This window comes from Falco rusticolus, chromosome 8 (genome assembly GCF_015220075.1).
Source record: "Falco rusticolus isolate bFalRus1 chromosome 8, bFalRus1.pri, whole genome shotgun sequence".
NCBI classification, from domain to species: Eukaryota; Metazoa; Chordata; class Aves; order Falconiformes; family Falconidae; genus Falco; species Falco rusticolus.
Genome location: NC_051194.1, coordinates 32,685,790 through 32,705,341, shown reverse-complemented (window position 1 = coordinate 32,705,341; position 19,552 = coordinate 32,685,790). Strand labels below are relative to the sequence as shown.

The 19,552-nt window shown below is 42.2% G+C and overlaps 2 protein-coding genes across 6 annotated transcripts; one reads left to right on the top strand and one right to left on the bottom strand.

Moving 5' to 3' along the window:
• Positions 1-188: 188 nt before the first annotated feature.
• Positions 189-7,546, bottom strand: FAIM (Fas apoptotic inhibitory molecule). 4 transcript variants are annotated; one of them, XM_037398142.1, is made up of 6 exons: positions 7,294-7,435; positions 5,178-5,235; positions 4,395-4,530; positions 3,794-4,022; positions 2,314-2,363; positions 189-874 (listed from the first exon to the last, which is right to left on the bottom strand). In XM_037398142.1, the coding sequence occupies exons 2-6, from the start codon at positions 5,219-5,221 to the stop codon at positions 725-727; spliced, it is 609 nt and encodes a 202-aa protein (XP_037254039.1). In that variant the 5' UTR covers positions 5,222-5,235; positions 7,294-7,435; the 3' UTR covers positions 189-724. The 4 variants fall into 4 exon arrangements, with proteins under 4 accessions (XP_037254039.1, XP_037254037.1, XP_037254036.1 ...); XM_037398140.1 differs by lacking the exons at positions 5,178-5,235; positions 7,294-7,435 and adding an exon at positions 7,472-7,546; XM_037398139.1 differs by lacking the exons at positions 5,178-5,235; positions 7,294-7,435 and adding an exon at positions 7,466-7,541.
• On the top strand, positions 7,500-19,139 carry CEP70 (centrosomal protein 70). Of its 2 annotated transcripts, XM_037398136.1 has the most exons (16): positions 7,500-7,606; positions 8,352-8,448; positions 8,587-8,710; positions 9,055-9,226; positions 9,533-9,702; positions 10,922-10,981; positions 11,689-11,788; positions 12,181-12,269; positions 12,629-12,703; positions 13,781-13,883; positions 14,519-14,677; positions 15,290-15,436; positions 15,956-16,124; positions 17,351-17,465; positions 18,414-18,493; positions 18,922-19,139. In XM_037398136.1, the coding sequence occupies exons 1-16, from the start codon at positions 7,598-7,600 to the stop codon at positions 18,981-18,983; spliced, it is 1,731 nt and encodes a 576-aa protein (XP_037254033.1). In that variant the 5' UTR covers positions 7,500-7,597; the 3' UTR covers positions 18,984-19,139. The 2 variants fall into 2 exon arrangements, with proteins under 2 accessions (XP_037254033.1, XP_037254034.1); XM_037398137.1 differs by lacking the exon at positions 18,414-18,493.
• Positions 19,140-19,552: the final 413 nt, after the last annotated feature.

Below are 19,552 nucleotides of genomic sequence, written 5' to 3'. Positions count from 1 at the left end.
TTTAAAGGAGTTTCATGCCAGGATTTTTTTTTCCTAACTTTTTGTTTGGTTTTTTTCCAAAACTCAGTACAGAGTTTCTGAACTGCTACAACAATTTCTATTTCTAGCATCAGTTTTCAGAAAACTTGTAAGGAATTTTTTTTTCAGAACAATGTAACATCTTTTCTCCTACTCGGAATAAAGAACAGTTTTCATAGCACGGTATTATTTTAATACTCTTACACAAGTAACAGTGTATTTCATTAATAACCTTTTTATTAACTTGTAACTCTTCTTAACTGCATCTGAAAAAGGTTGGTAGTCAGTTTAATAGAAAAAGTAATTACCAAGAAAACTTGTAGCAGCTTACTCAAATGCCCAGCACATGCATCCACCTCCCTCCACACACACATGCATTTTATAAGGATTCAGTCTTAATGAGTATTTATCTCCCATTTTATTATAGTGAGATTTTTTCCTAGTATATAATTTCTACTTAAGTTCACCAGTGTTCTCTGCACTTAGTGATATAATATATATTCAATATATATAGTTTTTTAAAAACTGGTAATGTAAGATGTGCATAATTATTTTCATCTGGTCCTCAAAAAGAATAATTTCATATACAGAAACTAGAAGATAAACGCAGCACAAACTAGATGTACCAAGTAGTACATATTAGAATAATTACCACAGTAATTGAAAATTCCTGATCTTAGTCCTACAATAATCAGTTAACTAGAGGCTACTCCACAGCCTCTGGGATTTCTCTGTCATTCACAATAAGGGTATGAATAATTCCTTCCTTTCGTTTGCCACTACTAACAGCCTTAATGCGACAGCTGTGATCACCAACACTGAAGTGAGTTTCAGTCCCATCTTCTACAAATTCACCCTAGAAGAAAGGAGACAAGAATAAAACCAGCACGTGCCATTTTAGTAAAATAAAAGCTTGAGTGCATCAGACTGTTTCCAAGGTCAAGATCACTTGTAGTTCCCACAATTAGAGCAGCCATAGGTACCTGCGACAAATATAGTGTGAATGCTGAACAAAGCTGCAGAATCTCAGACAGGGCTTTGTCAAGGTGTCCAGTTAAAGATTTGTGGGTATTAGATGACAGTCAAAATTTCGCATAATCAGAAATGTTAAAGCTGGAGTTTGTAAACGAGCATCATTGATCCATGTCAGTAAAACGAATAGAAAAGACAGTTTCCTTCCGGGTTGTGTGGTGCAGCCAGTAAGTACCACACAAACCTATGCTGAAGTGGCAGTAAAACGTGAAGTATTTAGTGGTGCGTTCTACAGCAGGATGAAGAGATCCCCGATTGAACTGTTGCGTATTTTGGATACACAGCTCCTGCTGCAGTTATGTATTTTCCTGTTCGGATTTTGCCATGCATGGCTCTGGTTTTGTCACCATCTTTGGGAGAGCAGAAAAGTGTGCACTGCTCTAATGCAAGTACAGTTTGACAGCTAAACTTGTACTCGTAGCTTGCAAGAATATCACCTAGTGAATTTATTACATTATAGAAGAGGCTGAGAACCATCAAGAGCAAGTTCAGATTCACTGAGAGAGGAAGTTTCTTCCAATGATCACCAAAGAAACATTTGGTGAATCTTTTCATCCTATTCTCAAGTATAGCAAAACTGTTGATTTTACAATTAGTACTCATCCAGGGGCAGTAGTAATCACAGTGACAACTCTGGTGAGAAAGCACATCCTTCAAGGACGAGGACAACTACACAGTATGCATACTGAAAGCCATCGTAATACAAAAGGATGCCAAATAGGCAAGGCTTTCTAGCTGTCACCCTGCTCTAAAAATTAATGAAGATGTAACAGAAAGACAAGAGATTTGATTTGTTCCAACGAGACACTTACGGCAAAGTGTTAGGGACCATCTCTAGACGGAAAAAAAATCATGACTTGTAACAGGCTACTCATGTTCCACTTCTCAGTCACCACTAACACAAGCAGGTTTGGATGAGGTGGCTCTACACTGCACCAAACTCAAGTCCCTTCCGCTCCCTGAAAGTTTTCTCCCTAAAAACCCTGGACAACCGACCCAGATTAATTTTGCTTGTTTAAGAAGTGTAAGCAAAACCACTGTTTATCCTTAAATATAGACAGCCGTCGGGCATCCTAACTGAAATACTGTCAGTTACGAAATACAGCGGAGGACATTTGGAACAGACTAAGAGCGTACTGGCTGTCTCAGCATATGCTCATACTTTGTGGTAAAGTGCAGTAACATGCCCCCCTGTGCCTTAATTTGCTAAGCTCTGGTTATCTAGCCACAGCCCGTGAAAAGCCTTTGGAAATGATCACGTACCGCTGTTTCCAGTTTTTGACCGTTGCACCACACATCCATAGTGTCTTTTTCTGTGAAGGAAAATTAAAACAAAGAGTAGAAAGAACAAGATATATTCCCACACACAGAGACAAGATCTAGGAATTTTAAAAACTTACCATCGAATTTCACTTTCAATTCCCAAAAGAAGTTCCTAATTGGCCACAGTACCTGAGCTACAGGGTTTGTTCTTATACTGGAGAGATGGGACGCTCCGTCATCAATCGGCAAACAACTTTTGAACACACAATTTTACCTCTCCCATTAACACTGGATTGTTCCAAATATTGTCAAGAGATATTCTGTCATTGTTAAACTGAAAAACTTGAAGACAGTAAAATGAAGTAATTTCTGCTAATTATTTGAGTGCCGTTTATTCAATGAAGCTCTTAACATTTTTTCCAGGTCAGTTTAATTCAAAAGCAGCATTATTTAACATCCATCAAACTGTTTGTAATCTCCTTAAAAACCCAAATACTGCTTTAAATATCAGTATTAGAGTTGGGGTGGTTTTTTTGCATTTGAAACAGAATATTCTTTTACTTCTCCCAGCACATCCTCCTTAACTTTGCTCTAGAGCTCACATGACTGACACTGTCATCCACAGGACTTGGCAGAGAGCTGAACACTGCCTGCCTTTAAAGTAAGCATAGGGAGATTACAAGTCTGCGAGGACACTAATCTGGTTTTGGCATTAAAATTGTCTTTCTTCCCCACCCCCTGTCATCCTACGGCAGTTCATTCTGTCCTGAGGCTTAAGAAGAAATCATAGCCCAAGATCTCTTATCTCCAGGTTTAACTGTACAGCAATACCTAAGGGGAAGTTTTCCTACTAGATGCCACTGACAAATTCCTCAGGGGTTCCCTTCCTCCCATCTGCTTGTAATATATTTGGAAATGGGGGGCAGAAGAGAATAAAAGTACTGCCTTGCTATTAAGAAAGTGAAAAAACATAATTTGAAGTTTTTAGATGGAATTTGTAGTTAAGTTATGCAGAAAAAAGGATGCTGATTAATCTATCAAAAATGTAGAATAAAATTGTCACACTTCTTTAGTTAAAGACTCCTTGACTTCGGCCTACGATTTTTGGCAGGAAAGCTTGGTTACCTGGTTAGCTTATGATTTTTGGAAGGACAGCCTGGTGGCCTGGTTAACGAACTTGCACATACAGCAAGCTTGCTAAGGCAGCTGTATGGATACAGAAGCCCTAACTCCTTCCAAACATTTTTTTTTCTTTTTTTAATATCTAGACCGTGCTGCTGTGACAGCAGGCTCACACAGGTGTAAAATGACCGTTATTTTCAGACTGCCTTTGGCATCTCATTGCAAACTTCCAGACCACTCAGGATTTTACACTGCAACAGCACTAGCCACTGAACTGTGCTAATTACAATTACAAGTTATTAAATGCATACAAGTTTATTCAAAGGCAGCAACACGAAGTCATTCAATGTTTACTTACCTAGAACAACTCTATAGTCTGTACCACCCAAGGTCAGTACCCAAGTATTGGTGGTTTTCAACCTGTTCTCCATATACTTCTTGAGGCTCTTTCCATTGATCTCCAAAGTATATTCATATGCAAAGCCACTGACTGCATCAATATTAATAGTAGCTTTTGTTTTGGATGCTCCAACAGTGAATGTTTCTTTACCCACTAATTTAAACATCCATTCTTTTCTTATTTCTTCCTGTAGAATAAAACAAAGACAACAGGTATTAATTGATAAACCTGAATGCATGTTACAGTGTAACAAAAAAACCCTGAACCAGAACTCTGGAAACAGCTCAGTACTTAGCTATTATTTCAGAATGAATGAATACATGGTATTTTGTATGTCTAGAGTGCCTCTGCCCAAGGACAGAAAAGCACTTCATGAATACTCACACCTTAGTTGCAACTGAAAAAAAAAATTATGCAGTTCATTAAATAAGGTAAAGTTAATCAACTGAATATACCTCACTTGCATTTATTAGTCTTTTGTTAGTTCTGATGCCTGTTGCATGGAAGTGCACTTATATAATCTGTATCATAGTGAATTTTGAGCACATAGGAATTTCACCTTTCCATCAACATAGACAACACGTTTTCCTGAAGTGGTCCCATGTTCAAATTCAATCTTATGAACACCATCACTTAAAGCTACTTCCCAAACAGCCACCAAATCTGTCATCTTCTCTAAGTGGCTGTACCGAGACCTATGGAAACACCAACAGAGTAAATTAATAGTCATTGAAAGAGTTCAACTACTATGTCTATAGTTCAAAGCTTTACCGCTTCAGGGCGAGCCACATTTTACACATGAAAAATGAGACTTGAAAGAATAAGGTCACAGAACTGCTTAGATTTTCATGTTTTTCAAACATTCAAATATGACAAAGTATCACAAAATATAAACAGACAGTTAAACAGACTCACTTTGACAAACACCATATGAAGACAGATATAGCCATCTAACCTCTAAAACTTCCATTTCAGGTGACAGTATGGTCATAAAATTATACTTAGAATTCAGATGCTCCTGGACAGCTCTGCAATTTCTCAGCAGGCATTAACATACAGTACTTTGACTGGTTTCTGAGAAAGTGTTTTAACCTTTTAAGCTTGAAAACCAGTTAGGATAACCAGTTTAGCTATTACCTGTTTTGTCTGTAATCTCTCTCATAAACATTACCTACATCATTCAGAAATGCAACTCTGCACACACAAACACCCATAGGGGAGGAGATCTGGCAAGATATCATTTCATTTAAGTAATTTTTAAAGTTTAGATACAGACACAAATGACCACGGAAACTGGGGACATCTTTCCAAATCTGCTCATACCACAGTTCTGATTTTTTACCTTACTTCATCTTCATAGACAGTAATCTCCTCACGGGATGCCATAGTAACCAAAACAGCTTTTAATCCAATTAGCAGCAAGAAAAAAAGAAAAGCAGAATAGCAGCAGAGAGGTGTTGAGGCCTAAGTTTTCCTCATTTTCTCCGTTCAAGATAAAAGACATTTTTTGAAGTGTCAAGAACTATTGTGGGCTGCCATACATACAATGAAATACAAACAACTTTTGCTCTTAGACAGAAAGGCAAATGTAAATATTCGTTTACTAAATCAGTACGTACAATTTATCCTAACTTTATTAGCACATCATAACTTTGCCAATTATTTGATGTAAAAATGGTTTACCTAACTATCGAGCAAAAGCTTAGAAGCAAACAACTTGACCAAAGCAGAAACCCAATCCAGAGCTGCCCGTCTCAGTCACAAACTTAACAAACTAGGGACTGTTGCCACCTCAGGGAAAGTAAAATAGCACAGGCAACCATTTCAACCTACTCGTTCTAAATGACTGGAGTAGTTTTCAACAATCATACTAGCAACTTGACCTGGCAATTCAGTCATACAGTCTGTGTAAACCACAAACAAACCACTTGTTTCTTACTTTGGAGATTTTTAGACCATGGCTGCGTTTTACAACACTGCTGACTTATTTTTCATTTATTATTTTCACTGAACAAATTAAGAGCTGTCTGCATTGTCTGTGCATATAAATAAGCATAATTTAAGGAAGTACAAATGAAGTGGACTTTGACAAATTGTACGTTTTAGTGAAAAATTAATTTAAAAGTTGTAAGTTCTAGGGTCTCTCTTCAGCAGAAGAGTGCCATTTAAGAATTAAACTTTCACCCTGTCTTAAGCTTCTATTTTAAAAGGTGCTCTGTACGCTGCTGTATTACTGTCTGTGCTTTTGTCAGGGAAGACACCCATTTCTGTTCCAGGAACTGAAAAATAAGTTTTAAAGCCAGTGAAACCATTTAAAGGCTCTAAAGATTTAATTCTCACAGTAGCAAGCAGCCTACACCACCTGACAGATGCCAAGGAGATCGTTTTGGTGATTCCTGAAGTTACTGCTGATCTCTGTGAAGGCAGGCGTCCCCCGGGCACGGGTGGCAGCCTGGTGGGGTGTATTTCTGTGTCTCCCCCTTCCCCTTCTGGGCAAAGGAGCGGGCAGCAGGGCTCAGGGCAGACCCTGCCAGCTGATCCCCACCGCAGCTGGCCTCAGGCACAAGGAGGAATGCCACCAGGGGTGGCACCTGGTGAGGGTCTACCCAGAGGCCACATACCCCAGGCAGTACGCAGCCCTGCTGCACGAGTATTAGCCGATAATTTATTATAATCAATGCTGGAAGGGTTAGGGAACATCCCAGTACACACGGTTTCCTTTTTAAAAATGTATTTATCAGTTTCTGAAGCGCGGCGGGTACCGGCGGAGCCCGAGGGCCCCAGGGCCGGGCTGGCACCACCCGCCGGCCGCCTCCCCCCACCGCCTTTCCTGCCCGGCAACCCAGCAGCCCCAGACGAGCTTGGCTTCTTTATACATAAGGCCTTGCTCTGAAAGCTCCGACGGGGCTACCGCTCTGCAGCCACCTAACCCGTGCCCGGCAGCAGCCAAGGCGGGGGCCTGTGCGCCCTGGGAAGCACACGGCCTGCACAGGCGGCGGATCTCTCCCCACCACTCGCACGTACTGCCAACAAAAAGCTTTTTTTTCAATGAAGCCCCGACAGCCCCCTTTCTAAATCCTCCTCAAACAGCTCGCTGCTGATGGCCGCGACCCTCCACGCCCAGCGAGGGGCCTCAGCGCTCTCCGCCCCCAGCAGCAGCCCCACCGCCCCCGGTGCCGCCCAGGCGGGCTCCCCGGCGCGTCCCGCCCCTCCTCCGCGCCTCCGGGCAGGCGCACACGCCACCGCAGACGCGCTCTGCTGCTGCCTCCTCCTCCTCCAGCGGCCCGGCGGTCTCCAAGGAGCCCAGGCAGACGCTCCCTCGGCCCGGGCGGGCCCTGCCATCCCGCCAAGCGACGAGGGGACGCCCCGGGGCAGGAAGGCAGGGCAGCTCCGCGGCGCCCCAGGAGGGATGAGGCGAGCCCGCCCCCCGGCCCCGCTGCTCCCGGCCCCGCTCCTACCTCGGCGGCGCTCTCCTCCGCCCCGGCTCCCTGCGCCTCAAGATGGCGGCGTGCGGCCAGCGCCGCCCCGCGGCCGCCCGCCTCCTCCCCTCGCCCCCCCGCCGTTACCCCCGGCCCTTCCGCCTCCTCCCGCCGCCGGCAGCTCCCTACGAGGCCGTCCCCCGCCACCAGCCGGGACCTGCTGAGCTCCCGAGTCCTGGGACCCGACCCCTCTCCTCTCCCGAGTGCCGGCGGCTGCCTGCGGGCGGCGGGGGCGCGGGGCGCGGCCCCCTTGGCCGGCGGTGCGGGAGCGGGCGCCCCCGCCATGGCTGAGGTACGGCGGCGGGCCTGAGGCGGCCGTGGCTACTGCCGGGTGGCTGCAAGCAGGGCGGAACGCGAGCAGGGACTGCAGCCCCCCGGGGCCGGCACCCGCCTCCTGCCGCCTCGGGGGGCTCCTCCCAGGGCTGGAGCCGGTTTTCCCCAGTAATTTTCGCAGATCCCGTTGGAATGCCTCACGCGCCCACCTGTGGTGGCTGGGGCTTCGTGGGGGTGGGGGGTCGGGTTGGTTTTGTTGGGGGGCGTCTGGTTTATTGGGGGTTAGGTTGGTTTTGTTGGGGGGTGTCTGGTTTTGTTGGGGGGCAGTTGGTCGGGTTGGTTTTGTTGGGGGTCAGGTTGGTTTTATTGGGGGTCGGGATGGTTTTGTTGGGGGGCGTCTGGTTTTATTGGGGGTTGGGTTGGTTTTGTTGGAGGGTGTCTGGTTTATTGGGGGTTAGGTTGGTTTTGTTGGGGGGCAGTTGGTTGGGATGGTTTTGTTGGGGGTTGGGATGGTTTTGTTGGGGGTCGGGATGGTTTTGTTGGGGGGCGTCTGGTGTTGTTGGGGGGCGGGTTGGTTTTGTTGGGGGGCAGTTGGTTGGGATGGTTTTGTTGGGGGTCGGGATGGTTTTGTTGGGGGGCGGGTTGGTTTTGTTGGGGGGCAGTTGGTGGCCTCGGCCACCCACACAGCCGGGGGGGGCGGGGGGCCGCGAGCTGCCGGTGGGAACTGGGGTTTCTGCCTCTTCCCCCCCTCCCCGCTGCACCAGGAGAAGGCTGAATGGGAAAGCTTAAACAAGCTACTGATGCATCAGGGCTTGGAACCGGTGAGCCTTGCTGCCCCCCAGAGCTGCAGAAGCACCTCAGGTAAGGAAATGCTGATTTTTACACGTGCTTTTATGTGGACATAGCTAAGTTCATAAGGCATCTCTAAACCCATCGCTTGCAAATGGCAGCAGAGATGTGACCTTTCATTTTGACTGGGTTTATTTTATGTATCTCCAGATGCGATAGTTTTAGACAGTCAAGCTTCTCGAGGAATAAGGCTTGCATTAAAAACGCTGGTGGAAGACACCGACCGACAGCAGAAGATGATGCAGGAGCTTCTGGAGGCTAATCGTTGTCTTAGGTAAGACGCAGTGGAAGGAACTTGCCTGCTAATCCAGAGTGAGTGTCTGTGTCCTGCCAGGTGGGACTCTTGCCACACCAGAGGTCTAGGACCTTTTTCCCCAAGATTATTGTCCAATATGCAGCAGTGTTGGCCTAGTTCCTTTGGAGCTCTTAAGTTTTTTCATCTGCTGCTTCTTCCCATACCAGCATACTTCCTGTACCTGCTGCCGCAGGCTATTATTGCGCATTATTAGATAACGTTGTCAGGCCTATGCTTCCTTCACGTTGTCAGGCCTATGCTTCCTTCACTGTCTTTAGGGAAGTGAGTTTAACTTAAATAAAGGATTCATTTGCTTTTTTCAGAGATGAGATACGACAGGAACGAGGTCGGGCATCTCGACAAGAACAACGGGCTAATGATTTGGAAAATGTGGTAAAAAACATTAAGTCCAATATTTGTCAGCTGGAAGATGAGACGATAGCTAAAGTTTGCCAGCAACAGAATCAACTCAAAGAACTTCAGAAAGATTCACAGGTAATCCAGATAGCGCTGTCTGAGGGTTCAAACTTTTGACTTTTTTAAAAGCTCTAAAAATATTTACATTGATCAAAATAAACATGAGTCTTGGGTCATAGAGTTAGTACACAGTTTATAGCTAAGATTTTTCAATCCATACAGAATCTTCCAGCGACAACTTAGAAAATATATGTATCCTTCTTCCACTGCTAAAACCCAAGTATAAGCCTCCTTTGGGACCAAGTGCCTACCTGGGCGTGTATAGTACAGTCTCCAGCTTATGGGTTAATGTAACTTCAGAATGCTCCCATTATCTGTTCATAGGCCAAATATCAACAGCAACAGGAAAAGCTGCAAGAACAGGAAGAGGTTATTGCCCATTTGCAGAAGGAACTGCGCAAAGTTGGGATGGAAGAGCAACGTCGTGTTACCACTCAAAACAAGATGTTTTGTCGGTTTTGCAAAAGAGCCCCCACGTCTCTTCTAGATCAGCAGTAAGCAATTTTCTTAGGTTGGTGAATGATCTATAACATTAAATGAAGAAATGGATCTCAAAGTAACTGTTCTCGATATTTATATGGAAAAAAAAAAAAAAAAAGCTGGGGACCTTAGGAGTGCAAGCTGAAATATGAAGTCTTGTAAAGGTACATCAATTCAGTGATTTTTTTTTCTTGTATAAAAATCGTGAGCTGGATAAATCCACGGCAGAAATAAAAAGTTATGAGCCGCTGTGTGCAGTAGGTGTCAGCAAAGAGAAAGGAATGATTAGCTCTGCTCTGGCACTGCAGTGTCTGCTAGGGTGATCTCCTCCTGGGATTCTAACATTTTAAAATGTAAATTCAAAAAACAAAAAACGCCACCACCCCAAAACCAGCCCTTCTGGTTTTGGAAAGTGATCTTTGCAACTGCTGACTGCAGGCTTGCTGTAAGGCTTCCCAGGTACTTCAGGGAGAGTTCTAAAAGTATTCCAAGCCTGGGTGTCTTGCAGTAAGACCTCCATAGTTCTGTAATCAGAGATTTTTTTCAATTCTTAGGCTTCAGGTAGCCATCACTTTACTGCACTGATGTCACCAGGTTTTCTAGGCCTGGCTAGCGATGTTTACCTGGGAAGCATTTAAAAGGGATTGTGTGTGTGCAACCTTTTTCTCGTGCCCTCGCTGTATGGTAGGATGGATCACTGAATTCTGTTCCCTGTGCGTTCTCATCTGTCTCTCCAAAACAGACAATCTGAGAGCACTCAAGGGGAAATGCAGTTTCTCAGCTGTTCATGTTTTTGTGGCTCTGGTTTTTGCAAACACTTGGTTTGAAAGCACTTTTACTTTCTTTGGAGATGGATGTTCTTGGGCTGTGTGGGACCTGTGCTTTCTACCTCCTGCAATGGTCGCTGAGTCCTAGCGCTTGGGACCTTGCCTCACTTGAAGCTTGCTGAGTAACCATAATCACAAGATGAGGCGGCTGTCGGGAGGATTTAGCTTTTTTCTCCTCTTAATAATTTTGCCACTTGTAGACTAGTAAAGAGTTAATGTCTCTACTTCTCTGTTTTGGAAAACCACAAGCCTGTTTGTTTGGCATGAGAGAAAACCCACTATTTGAAGCTGTCACTTCAGTGCAGTTGTGTAAGGTGGCCTGTTCCTATGGGTTGGTCACAGTATCTCTCAAAAAATCATGCCTGAGAGTATCTGAAATTCAAAATCCCATTTTTTTTTTCTTCAGGTTCCTTTGTCTGATTGATTATTATGAATCTCAAATTAGTCAAATGAAAAAGGAGCTCAGGTAGGTCTATGACTTATGGTTCTACTGTTCAAAATTTTCTTATTTCTTACTGTTCTTAAATCTTACAATGGTAAATAATTCTGTGTTCCATACATCACTAGCATGTAAGAAACAGCAAAGGATTTTAATGGTCATGGAAGTTTGGATTCATCCAGGGAGTACCTGTCAGTCAGACTAAGCAGCTGCTTGGCCAGGACAGCTAGGAAGTTGGGGGTATTGAGGCATGGGAGCTATAATTCCTTCTTCTTCTTCTTCTTCTTCTTCTTTTTTTTTTTTTTTTTTTTTTTAAATTCCCTTCCTCTTTTGCCATGGTTCACAGGCAGAATTACTGCATTAGCTGTGCTCAGTCAACTGATCTCCCTAACCAAAAGGAATACCAGCTTTTTAGATCCATCGTGGTGCCTACATGGTACAAAGCAACAAGCACATACCTGAGACATTCCTATAATTTGAGATTATTATTTTGAAGACTGAAATGTGATTTGCTTGTACTGGAATTTCTCTCAAGGAATAAGTGCACTTAATTAATACATGAAACTGCTTCCCAGAAATAACAAAGAAGAGCAGTGGATCTTAGGACGGAGTTGCTATTCTATTTACTTTGCCGTTTATCAAAGCAATATCATATATAACTGCTAACTAAACCAACTTAGATCTTTCAGGAAATTGAAGTACAGTAAGCTGAAACATTTTTTTTTTATTAATAGGCAATATAAAAAAGATGAAGACCAGGTACAGAGAGAAGGAAAAAGCAAGGAAGAATTCCTAAATCTAGATGCTACTCCTAATTATAGAGCGCTGCTTACGGTATGGAACTGCTAAGAATGAGTAAGTCAGCGCAGATCTCTAAATGGTAACCCTTCAAGAGTCACATAGAAACATACATGTGTTTGATTTCTATCCCTTTGTTCTTACCATGTCGTCTTGTAAACTCTGGGCAGGATTCACTGTCCTTATGCAAAGATTCATACTATGTTGTTGTGAGTTGTCTTAGTTGGGGACTGCGCAGACCTCCTTAATCATTAGGTTTTCCACCTGTGGTCTAATGCAGCAGGCTCTTGATCTTAGCCAAGTAAGTCCTCATCCATGCTGTCTTGCGATATAGGCGCTTGGGAACCCTTCTTAGCATGTGCGTACTTTAAATTGTTCAAGCTTGTTGAGTATGGAACGAATGAAATAAATAACAGTGTATGTTGCAGTCTTTTCAGAAACAACTTATTGAAACAAAAGCCAGGAATGAACAGCTTTTGCTTGAAAATATAAATCTTAAGAAGGATTTGGAAATAAGGTGAGAAAGGATAAGTATCATCCTTTTTAGGAGCACTTCAGTAGACTTTGCTTTACAAAGAAAGAAATAGAAAGCACCATCACTTGTAAAAGTGTAGCATGAAATCTACCTTTAAAAGTGATTCATAGAAATAAGATATGGCAGCAACAGTCAGCCTTCCCTCCCTACACTGTTAATAACTACAACTGCTAATGATTAGTTTGCTCTTTATTGCTGTTGCCACGTCGAAATGGTGCAGAATTTCATTTCCAGAATGATGCTGCGGCACTAGCAAAGCTTTCTTTCTTTTTCGCTTGGCTGGGTTTTATAGATACCTTCAAATGCAAGACATACCGTATGGTACTTTTTCTTTCTAACAGACCAACTGCACAGGAATTAAAACTTTACAAGCACCAAGTGAAGAAACTGGAGAAAACTTTGAAGAAAACTATCCAGTAAGTATATTTCTTCAGTGACTTTCGTGAATCCTCTGCAGTTCTGTAAGGCAAAGATACCCTGCAACCTGTAATGCAGATAGTAGCTTTTAAAGCATGTACCTTTATTACTGTTCCTCTGAGGCTGGTTATGGGCAGCAAGTGCTACTGCATCTCCCCAGACACTCTGTGTGAATCTCTGAAGTGAAGGCAAGGTCTCCAAAAGGGAGCACAGCAGTGTGCCTTTTTTTTATTGCATTTTGCCTTTCTGGATTTGATTTGAGGGCTACTGCAGGCGACATGGACAGGACCAAACTGTGGTGTTTGCTGTTTCCGTGTGCTATGAAGCAAGCTACTGGTTACATTATGGATTAATAATGAGAAAATAGGAGTTGGCAAAATACTGCAGCTACTGAAGTTATGTCCATATTATTTTTAGAAATTAGGTTTTTTCTGAAACATTGCTAAGAAAATACATTGAAGGTACCGCTTGAAAAAGTGTTTTTTTCTGTAATACCACTTCATATGCTAAATATTTTATAGCCTGAAAAAAACATCACTTAAACTTTAAAATTGTTCAGTTCTTCATTTTACGCCATGTGTATTTAAATGGTCCTTTCTCTCAGACAGTGGGTATGATTTAGATAGTAGTTTAAAAAAAAGTCATCTTAGATTTGACAAGAAGGGTAGTGAGCTATATACAGTAGGCCAGGTAAGATGTTCAAGCGGAAGCAGATAAAGACTGTGAAAACAGAATTTGACCCTTTTGAGTAAAATTCTGGATATTAAGTCTTCAGCCATAGTAGAACCTCTGGTAGCAGAGCAACTGTACACCTGGTGGTTTCCATTCTAAATTTGCATGCAGTCTGGAATAACCTCAACCGGAGACTTGAGAAAATGGAATTATATTTACATCAGGTATTATATTCTTCAGCTAAATCAGTTTGATGGACTTGTATTGGCAGGCATCATAAAATGGAGATTTTTAGTTTGTAGGTGTAAGTATACGTGCTACCTACCTGATTCTTTAATCAGGTTGAAAGCGGTATCTCCTGCTAAGGCTACTGGTGTAACCTACTGTATTTATTTGGCATGTAGATCTTCGGGAAGTAGTACCGGAGAAAGAACCGAAGAAAAGAAAGAATCTGAGAGTACCACAGAAGTAGATCAGCTGCAGGCAGTTTGCCAGCAATACTTAGAGGTATGCAAATTTTATCTGTACTGTGCATGTATCTAGCAATGTTTCAGTGTTTGTTTAACCATGTAAACTGAGGCATGCTGTTTTGAATCTAACTGTTCATATGAACACAGCAGGATGTGTAATGTTGTGGGTTTGGCAGTTCATGTAGGCCTGCTCTTCATTGTCATGCCTTGGTGTAAACTACCTGAAAATACAGCAAGGAAGCAGAGACTAGCTCGGCAAATATCAAATCAATGATTTAGCTGAAGTCTTTCCAGGACAGGGCGTTTGTCTTGGACAAAAGAGATCCTTGTGTTACAGTTTTAAACATGCCCGAGGAGACAGTGTCTTTTATCTGATTTTTTTTAAAAAGCAAATATAATAAACCTTAGCAACATGCAAACTGTGGAAGTGACAGTGCCTCAGGTGGTTAAATATTAAATGTCCTTTAAAGGGAAGTCTATTTGTATTACTTTTACATATCTTCTAGCTGGTATATTTTAAAATCTTTCAATCTATTACATATTGAATACATCTGTACAATTCATCGATAGTAACTTATTGGAGCTATTTATGATTTAGTGTAAGTAGTGAAGGATTTTATTATAAAAAGTCATATGTATTTGAGCAATAACATTTGTTATTTGTCGTTGAAGGTTTTGTCCCATATTGATTCTATTTTGCGAAGTCCAAGAGCTCCTCCATTAATATACAGGCGCAGTAAAGGGCCAGTGCAAAATTCTATTAGGGAGAGCAGATTTGAGCACCTTCCGCTTACTATAGAAATGTGGGCAGATCAGCTAATGGCCTTAAAGGTAATGCATTATTGTGTTTGGCTTTATATCTTTCCTTTAATCTGCTGAGCACTCCTTGGTCCCTCCCTGTATGTAGCGCTTTTTTCTGTGTGTAGCTTCTGTTATTGCCTGACTTGGTGTTAAATTTTAAAAATAATTCTGCTGTCCATTTATATACCACTTTAAAACATAGTAGGGTGAAGAACACACAGTGTTCCTACACACCAGACATACTGCACTGTGTATATCATCTAAATGCTTTTGTTCACTGGCTGAGTCCCTAAGAAGACACTTAAGCTTCAGAGCCTATGTACTTCACACATTCTTCCTTTCGTCCTGCCAGAGCAGTAACTTTTTGATCAAAATACAAGCGAAGTAATTTTGTTTAAAACCAAACCCTCTGTGACTAATACTTCTTACTTCACTGAAACTATAATGTGTGAAGTACTTCAATTTTTAGACTCTCGGTGTTATTTTTAAATCAAAGAATGTAAGCAAGATACTGTGTTTGAATTCCGCCAGTACTGGAATGTTTTGGCATGTGAGAAACAGAAAATCTGCCCGTTTCTCTAAAGAAAACAACCTTAAGCAGTTTACTAAAATGAGTTGTGTCCCCTCCCTTCTTTTTGAAAGGATTTGCATAGGTCCTTGAGAAAACTGTCTCTGGAATTGGTGCCCTGGCACACTGCAGGTCCACAGGATAACAGAGAATTCATACGAGTTGAAGACCTCCAGTTCACAGTAGATGCAATTTTGGAAGAAATAGAGAATAAGGAAAAGGTAATTCTTACCAAGGGTTTATAATCACAAGTTAGTGTGGACTTCTTAAACACATTCTTCACAGGGTGGTTAGGTTTGTGCATTTGAAAGCCTTGCAGAGTTTAAGGAACAGGTGTTTGAAGATAATTCAGTAGTCAAAGACTGTTTTAACATAATGGATAAATTCACCTTGGGGAAGGCTGCTTTCTTCAGTCATTTGGCCAATGATAAATTCACATTGTCCTGTAGTCTCAGTTACCCTGTTCTGTTTCCCAGTTAGCGCTGAGAACATAAGCATACTTACTAAGCAACAGAGAAGGCGGCTCTCAAAAAGTATTTTTAATTTGCTGGATATTTTGTGTCTGAAAACTCACTTTAAGGTATGTCTTCGGATTTAAGAATATTTGAAACGCTGTGATTTAATAAGGGAAGTTACACCTGTTTTCTTCATAGACTAGTTTTAAGAATGTTTCATGGTTTAAAAGAATCCTTGCTTTATTAAGTGGTAAGTTGATGAGATCTTCTTCCTGCTTGCTACAGAACAGCCAGGCACTGCCCTTATCGACCGTGTTCGCAATAGTCTCTCACTTCCAGAAGTTGTTTGATGTGAATTCTCTCAGTGGCGTTTATCCGCGAATGAATGAGGTTTACACAAAGCTTGGGGAAATGACCAACGCTATGAAAAATCTCCATGAGCTCCTGGAACTAGGTAAAGCCATACCACCTAGCATTTATTCAAACTGTTTCTACAGGAAAGGAATATGATAAGTGAAAGGCTGATCTCTTCATAGAAAGTATGCTGAGCTTCCAAGAAATGAGTAAATTCTTCACTGGGAAGATTAAAAATAGGTTGCTGTCAATTAGCAGTTTAAGTAAATCTCATTATTTGTAAGCCTTCAGCAGTTGCTGAAGAATATCAGGGAGGCAGAAGAAAAGAATAACAGAGGAAATTGAATTATTTTTTTTTCCACAAAGCTTTGTTTCTATGAGCTGACTTTGTAATTCTTGACCATCTTTCATTCTCCACTTGAAAGATAACAAGTTTAAGAAAAAAATTTCAAACTCTGCTCTTGATTTCTACTCTGTAATTCATTCAAGTGTAATTCTGTCTAATCCTCAGAAATGCCTGTCTTACACTGTTGAATCTTTTGAAGAAATAAAAAAAAATTAAGTGCCAGTACCCAGAGGCAAACGTAGGGACCTCCCAGTGCCATTCGTTTCTGGTTTGTACTTCTGGACGACAGCAGCTGCTGCTGCTTCTGGGTTTAAAGGTCTGGCTGTGCTGCAGGGTGTACAGCCACAGAGCAAGGCTCCTGGGCTACAAAGGTCTTCTGAGCCAAGCAATCTTCCTGCCCGCAGCCAGCACAGGAGGTGAGGAAGCCGTGTGTCGCCTTAATAATAACAAACCGAGCTGAGGATGCCTTCTCCAAGCCTAGCTCTTCTGAAATTGAGGGAGAAAAGGACAAAGGAGCCCGTTGCCTTCAGTCACAGCAGACAGTGAAGGTAGAATCCAATACCAAAACAAGTTCTGGGCATTAACAAGGTATTTACTGAGCAGGTTCCGTGTTGGCCTAGCCCCTGTGCCGTGCTGCAGCTGTGTTACCAGAAGCTAATGAGTAACCCTCTCCCTGTAATTTCAGTTGGCTGATATCTGTTGACATTGGAGGGTGCACTTTGGTACCATCACTGCTGTGAAAGCACACAGCTCTGACAAGGTTTTTTGGCCGCTATAGGACTTGTGAGAGATGCAATATTCCTAGCTAACACTAGTTTGTTTCTGACCACAGGCACTTCATTTTCTGTGAATGATGGAACTTGTATGCCTAGATATGTGAAAACTGAGTAAAATCTGGGCACCTGCAAGAATTAATTGTGTCTAAAATAATTTCCTGTTATTAGTGTTATAAGAAACATGAAGTGTTTGTTTTTCCACAGACAGTTCAGCTCCACCCACTGTGGTAGTGAATACTGTTGGGAAACTGTGTGCCGTAATTAATGAGAACATGACTGAGCAGGTACAGCAGCTGCTGGGGACCCAAGACATCCACAGGTATGTGGGCTGTTCCGCTGACAGCTGTTCTTCAAACACCGCATTTAATAATTGGGAGAACGGCCTAAAACTGATAATGCAAGAAACTTTAATCACTTGTTGAAAAGTCAGTGAGTTGTGATGGTAAAGGAGTTACTCCTCTCCTACGTGAAACAAATCTTGAATGTTTTCCAAAGGATAAAGCTGGCAAAGAGAAAAATGAAGGCTAGAAGGTTCCAAAATACCTTGTTGGTCTGCATGGGGAAGGTGATCAAATAAGCCTTAACAGGACACGATTCATAAGGAGACAAAGCAGATCCTGCACGTGGGTAGGGAGGGAGAAAGTGTTGCAGGGCTTCAGCTGTAACACCGAGGTGTATTGCTAAGAGAACGTATGCCTTGAGCTGCCTACAAATACCTTGAGAACTGGACAAATCCTGTCATATCTTCAGCTGATGACAACATACACGTAGGTGGTAGCGGACTATCAGAGCTTGCATTCAGCGTGCGCTCTGCAAACATACTGACACTTCCTTGCAGCAGGCGGCAAGTCTGACACACACCGAGTTACCGATACTAACTCCTCAGCCTTTCTGCGCTCCTGTTGTAATGAGAGAAGAGCTTATAAAATATTTCTTGCTCCACCTCTGAGGCAGTTATATCAGCCACCCCCAGGCAGTGTATTTAGCATGTAAAGACTAATGTTCCAGTCAAAAACTTACCTGGTGCCGTGTAAGAAGGAAGGATGTGTATAGGGCTTAAACAGCAAAATTAGAGACGCTTTTTTGACGCTAACACTGGCTGCAGGTTTTGGAACTTGAGAACACGTTTTTGGTGTAGATGGTTTTATATACTACTAAGTAGCAGTGTGTTCCAGAAAGTCATGATGTAGTACGAGAACAGAGCCGAGGAGGTGAGCTTAAAGCACCCTTGTACCTTTTATCTGACAGTCTCACTTACACATTTCAGCATAATCAATAAGCTAGAAGAACACAAGTGCTTTTTTCCACCATTTCAAGCTCTCATTCAAGATTTGCTCTGTCTTCTAGGTGAGTAATATTTGCAAGAGTTGTAATTATCGTTGTGCCAGCACTTCCTCCTAAAACTTTAAATAATTAACAAGCGTTTTGTTTACTCCTGGTGTGCTGAAACACAATGATGTGAGGGAGGGTGCTAACTTTTGCCTGCCTCTACTCTTCTTTCCCCCTTTTGATGGGAAGTGATCAAAATAGTTTTCATTGAACATGGAAGGGAGCAAAATAGTTTTCATTGAACATGGGGTTGCATATATCCAATCACATAAGATAAGCTAAATTGAGGCTTTTCCAAAAACATTAAAATGCGCGAGGAGCTTATTTTATTCACTACTGTATTTAACATTCACTACCTGTATTTAACATTAAGTTAGAATCTTGGCTGAACTTGAAGATGTTCTAGATACATGCACCTTACCATTTTGCTTTTCATTCCATTTCAGAGATCAGTAACCTGGATGATATTTTACCAACTGTGCGAAATCTGAAATTGGTAGCCAGCTAAGAGCTACTCTGGTCTTCTCTAGCAAGATTTATCTCGCCTGCGAATGTACCTGTTGATGCATACGACATTAGAGCTACCTCGAACCTCAGTTACCCTAATCAACAAGTTCAGATTTTTACATAAATAAAAGCTGCTGTATTTTTTCATTTTTTTAAATTCTTGTTTCATGGTCAATTTAAGAAATAACTTACTATAACTGCTGTCAACTGGTCTGCTCAATCCCAGGGAGAGAACCAATACACTCTGTATCAGTCTAAGAAACTGAACCCCACACAAAGCCAGACATAGTGTAACTACTAAGCATTTTGAATGTTTCTGACGCAGTAAGTATGAGATAAAGGTGCTGCTCTCACTGCCTTAGCCGTAACACTCCTATCATTTGCCTATCTTGGTCTTCTGGAGAGCCTGTTTTAAAATGTTTACAGTTTCAGATCAGTCTGGGATGCTCGGCAAGTATTTTTTCTGGTTATGGACTGACGCAGACTAGATTACACTAATTTAGGCCTAAAACAGTTTAAGCTTGTTTCAGGTGGTGGCTTATGGGTTTCGGCCTAGCACTGAGTTAAAAT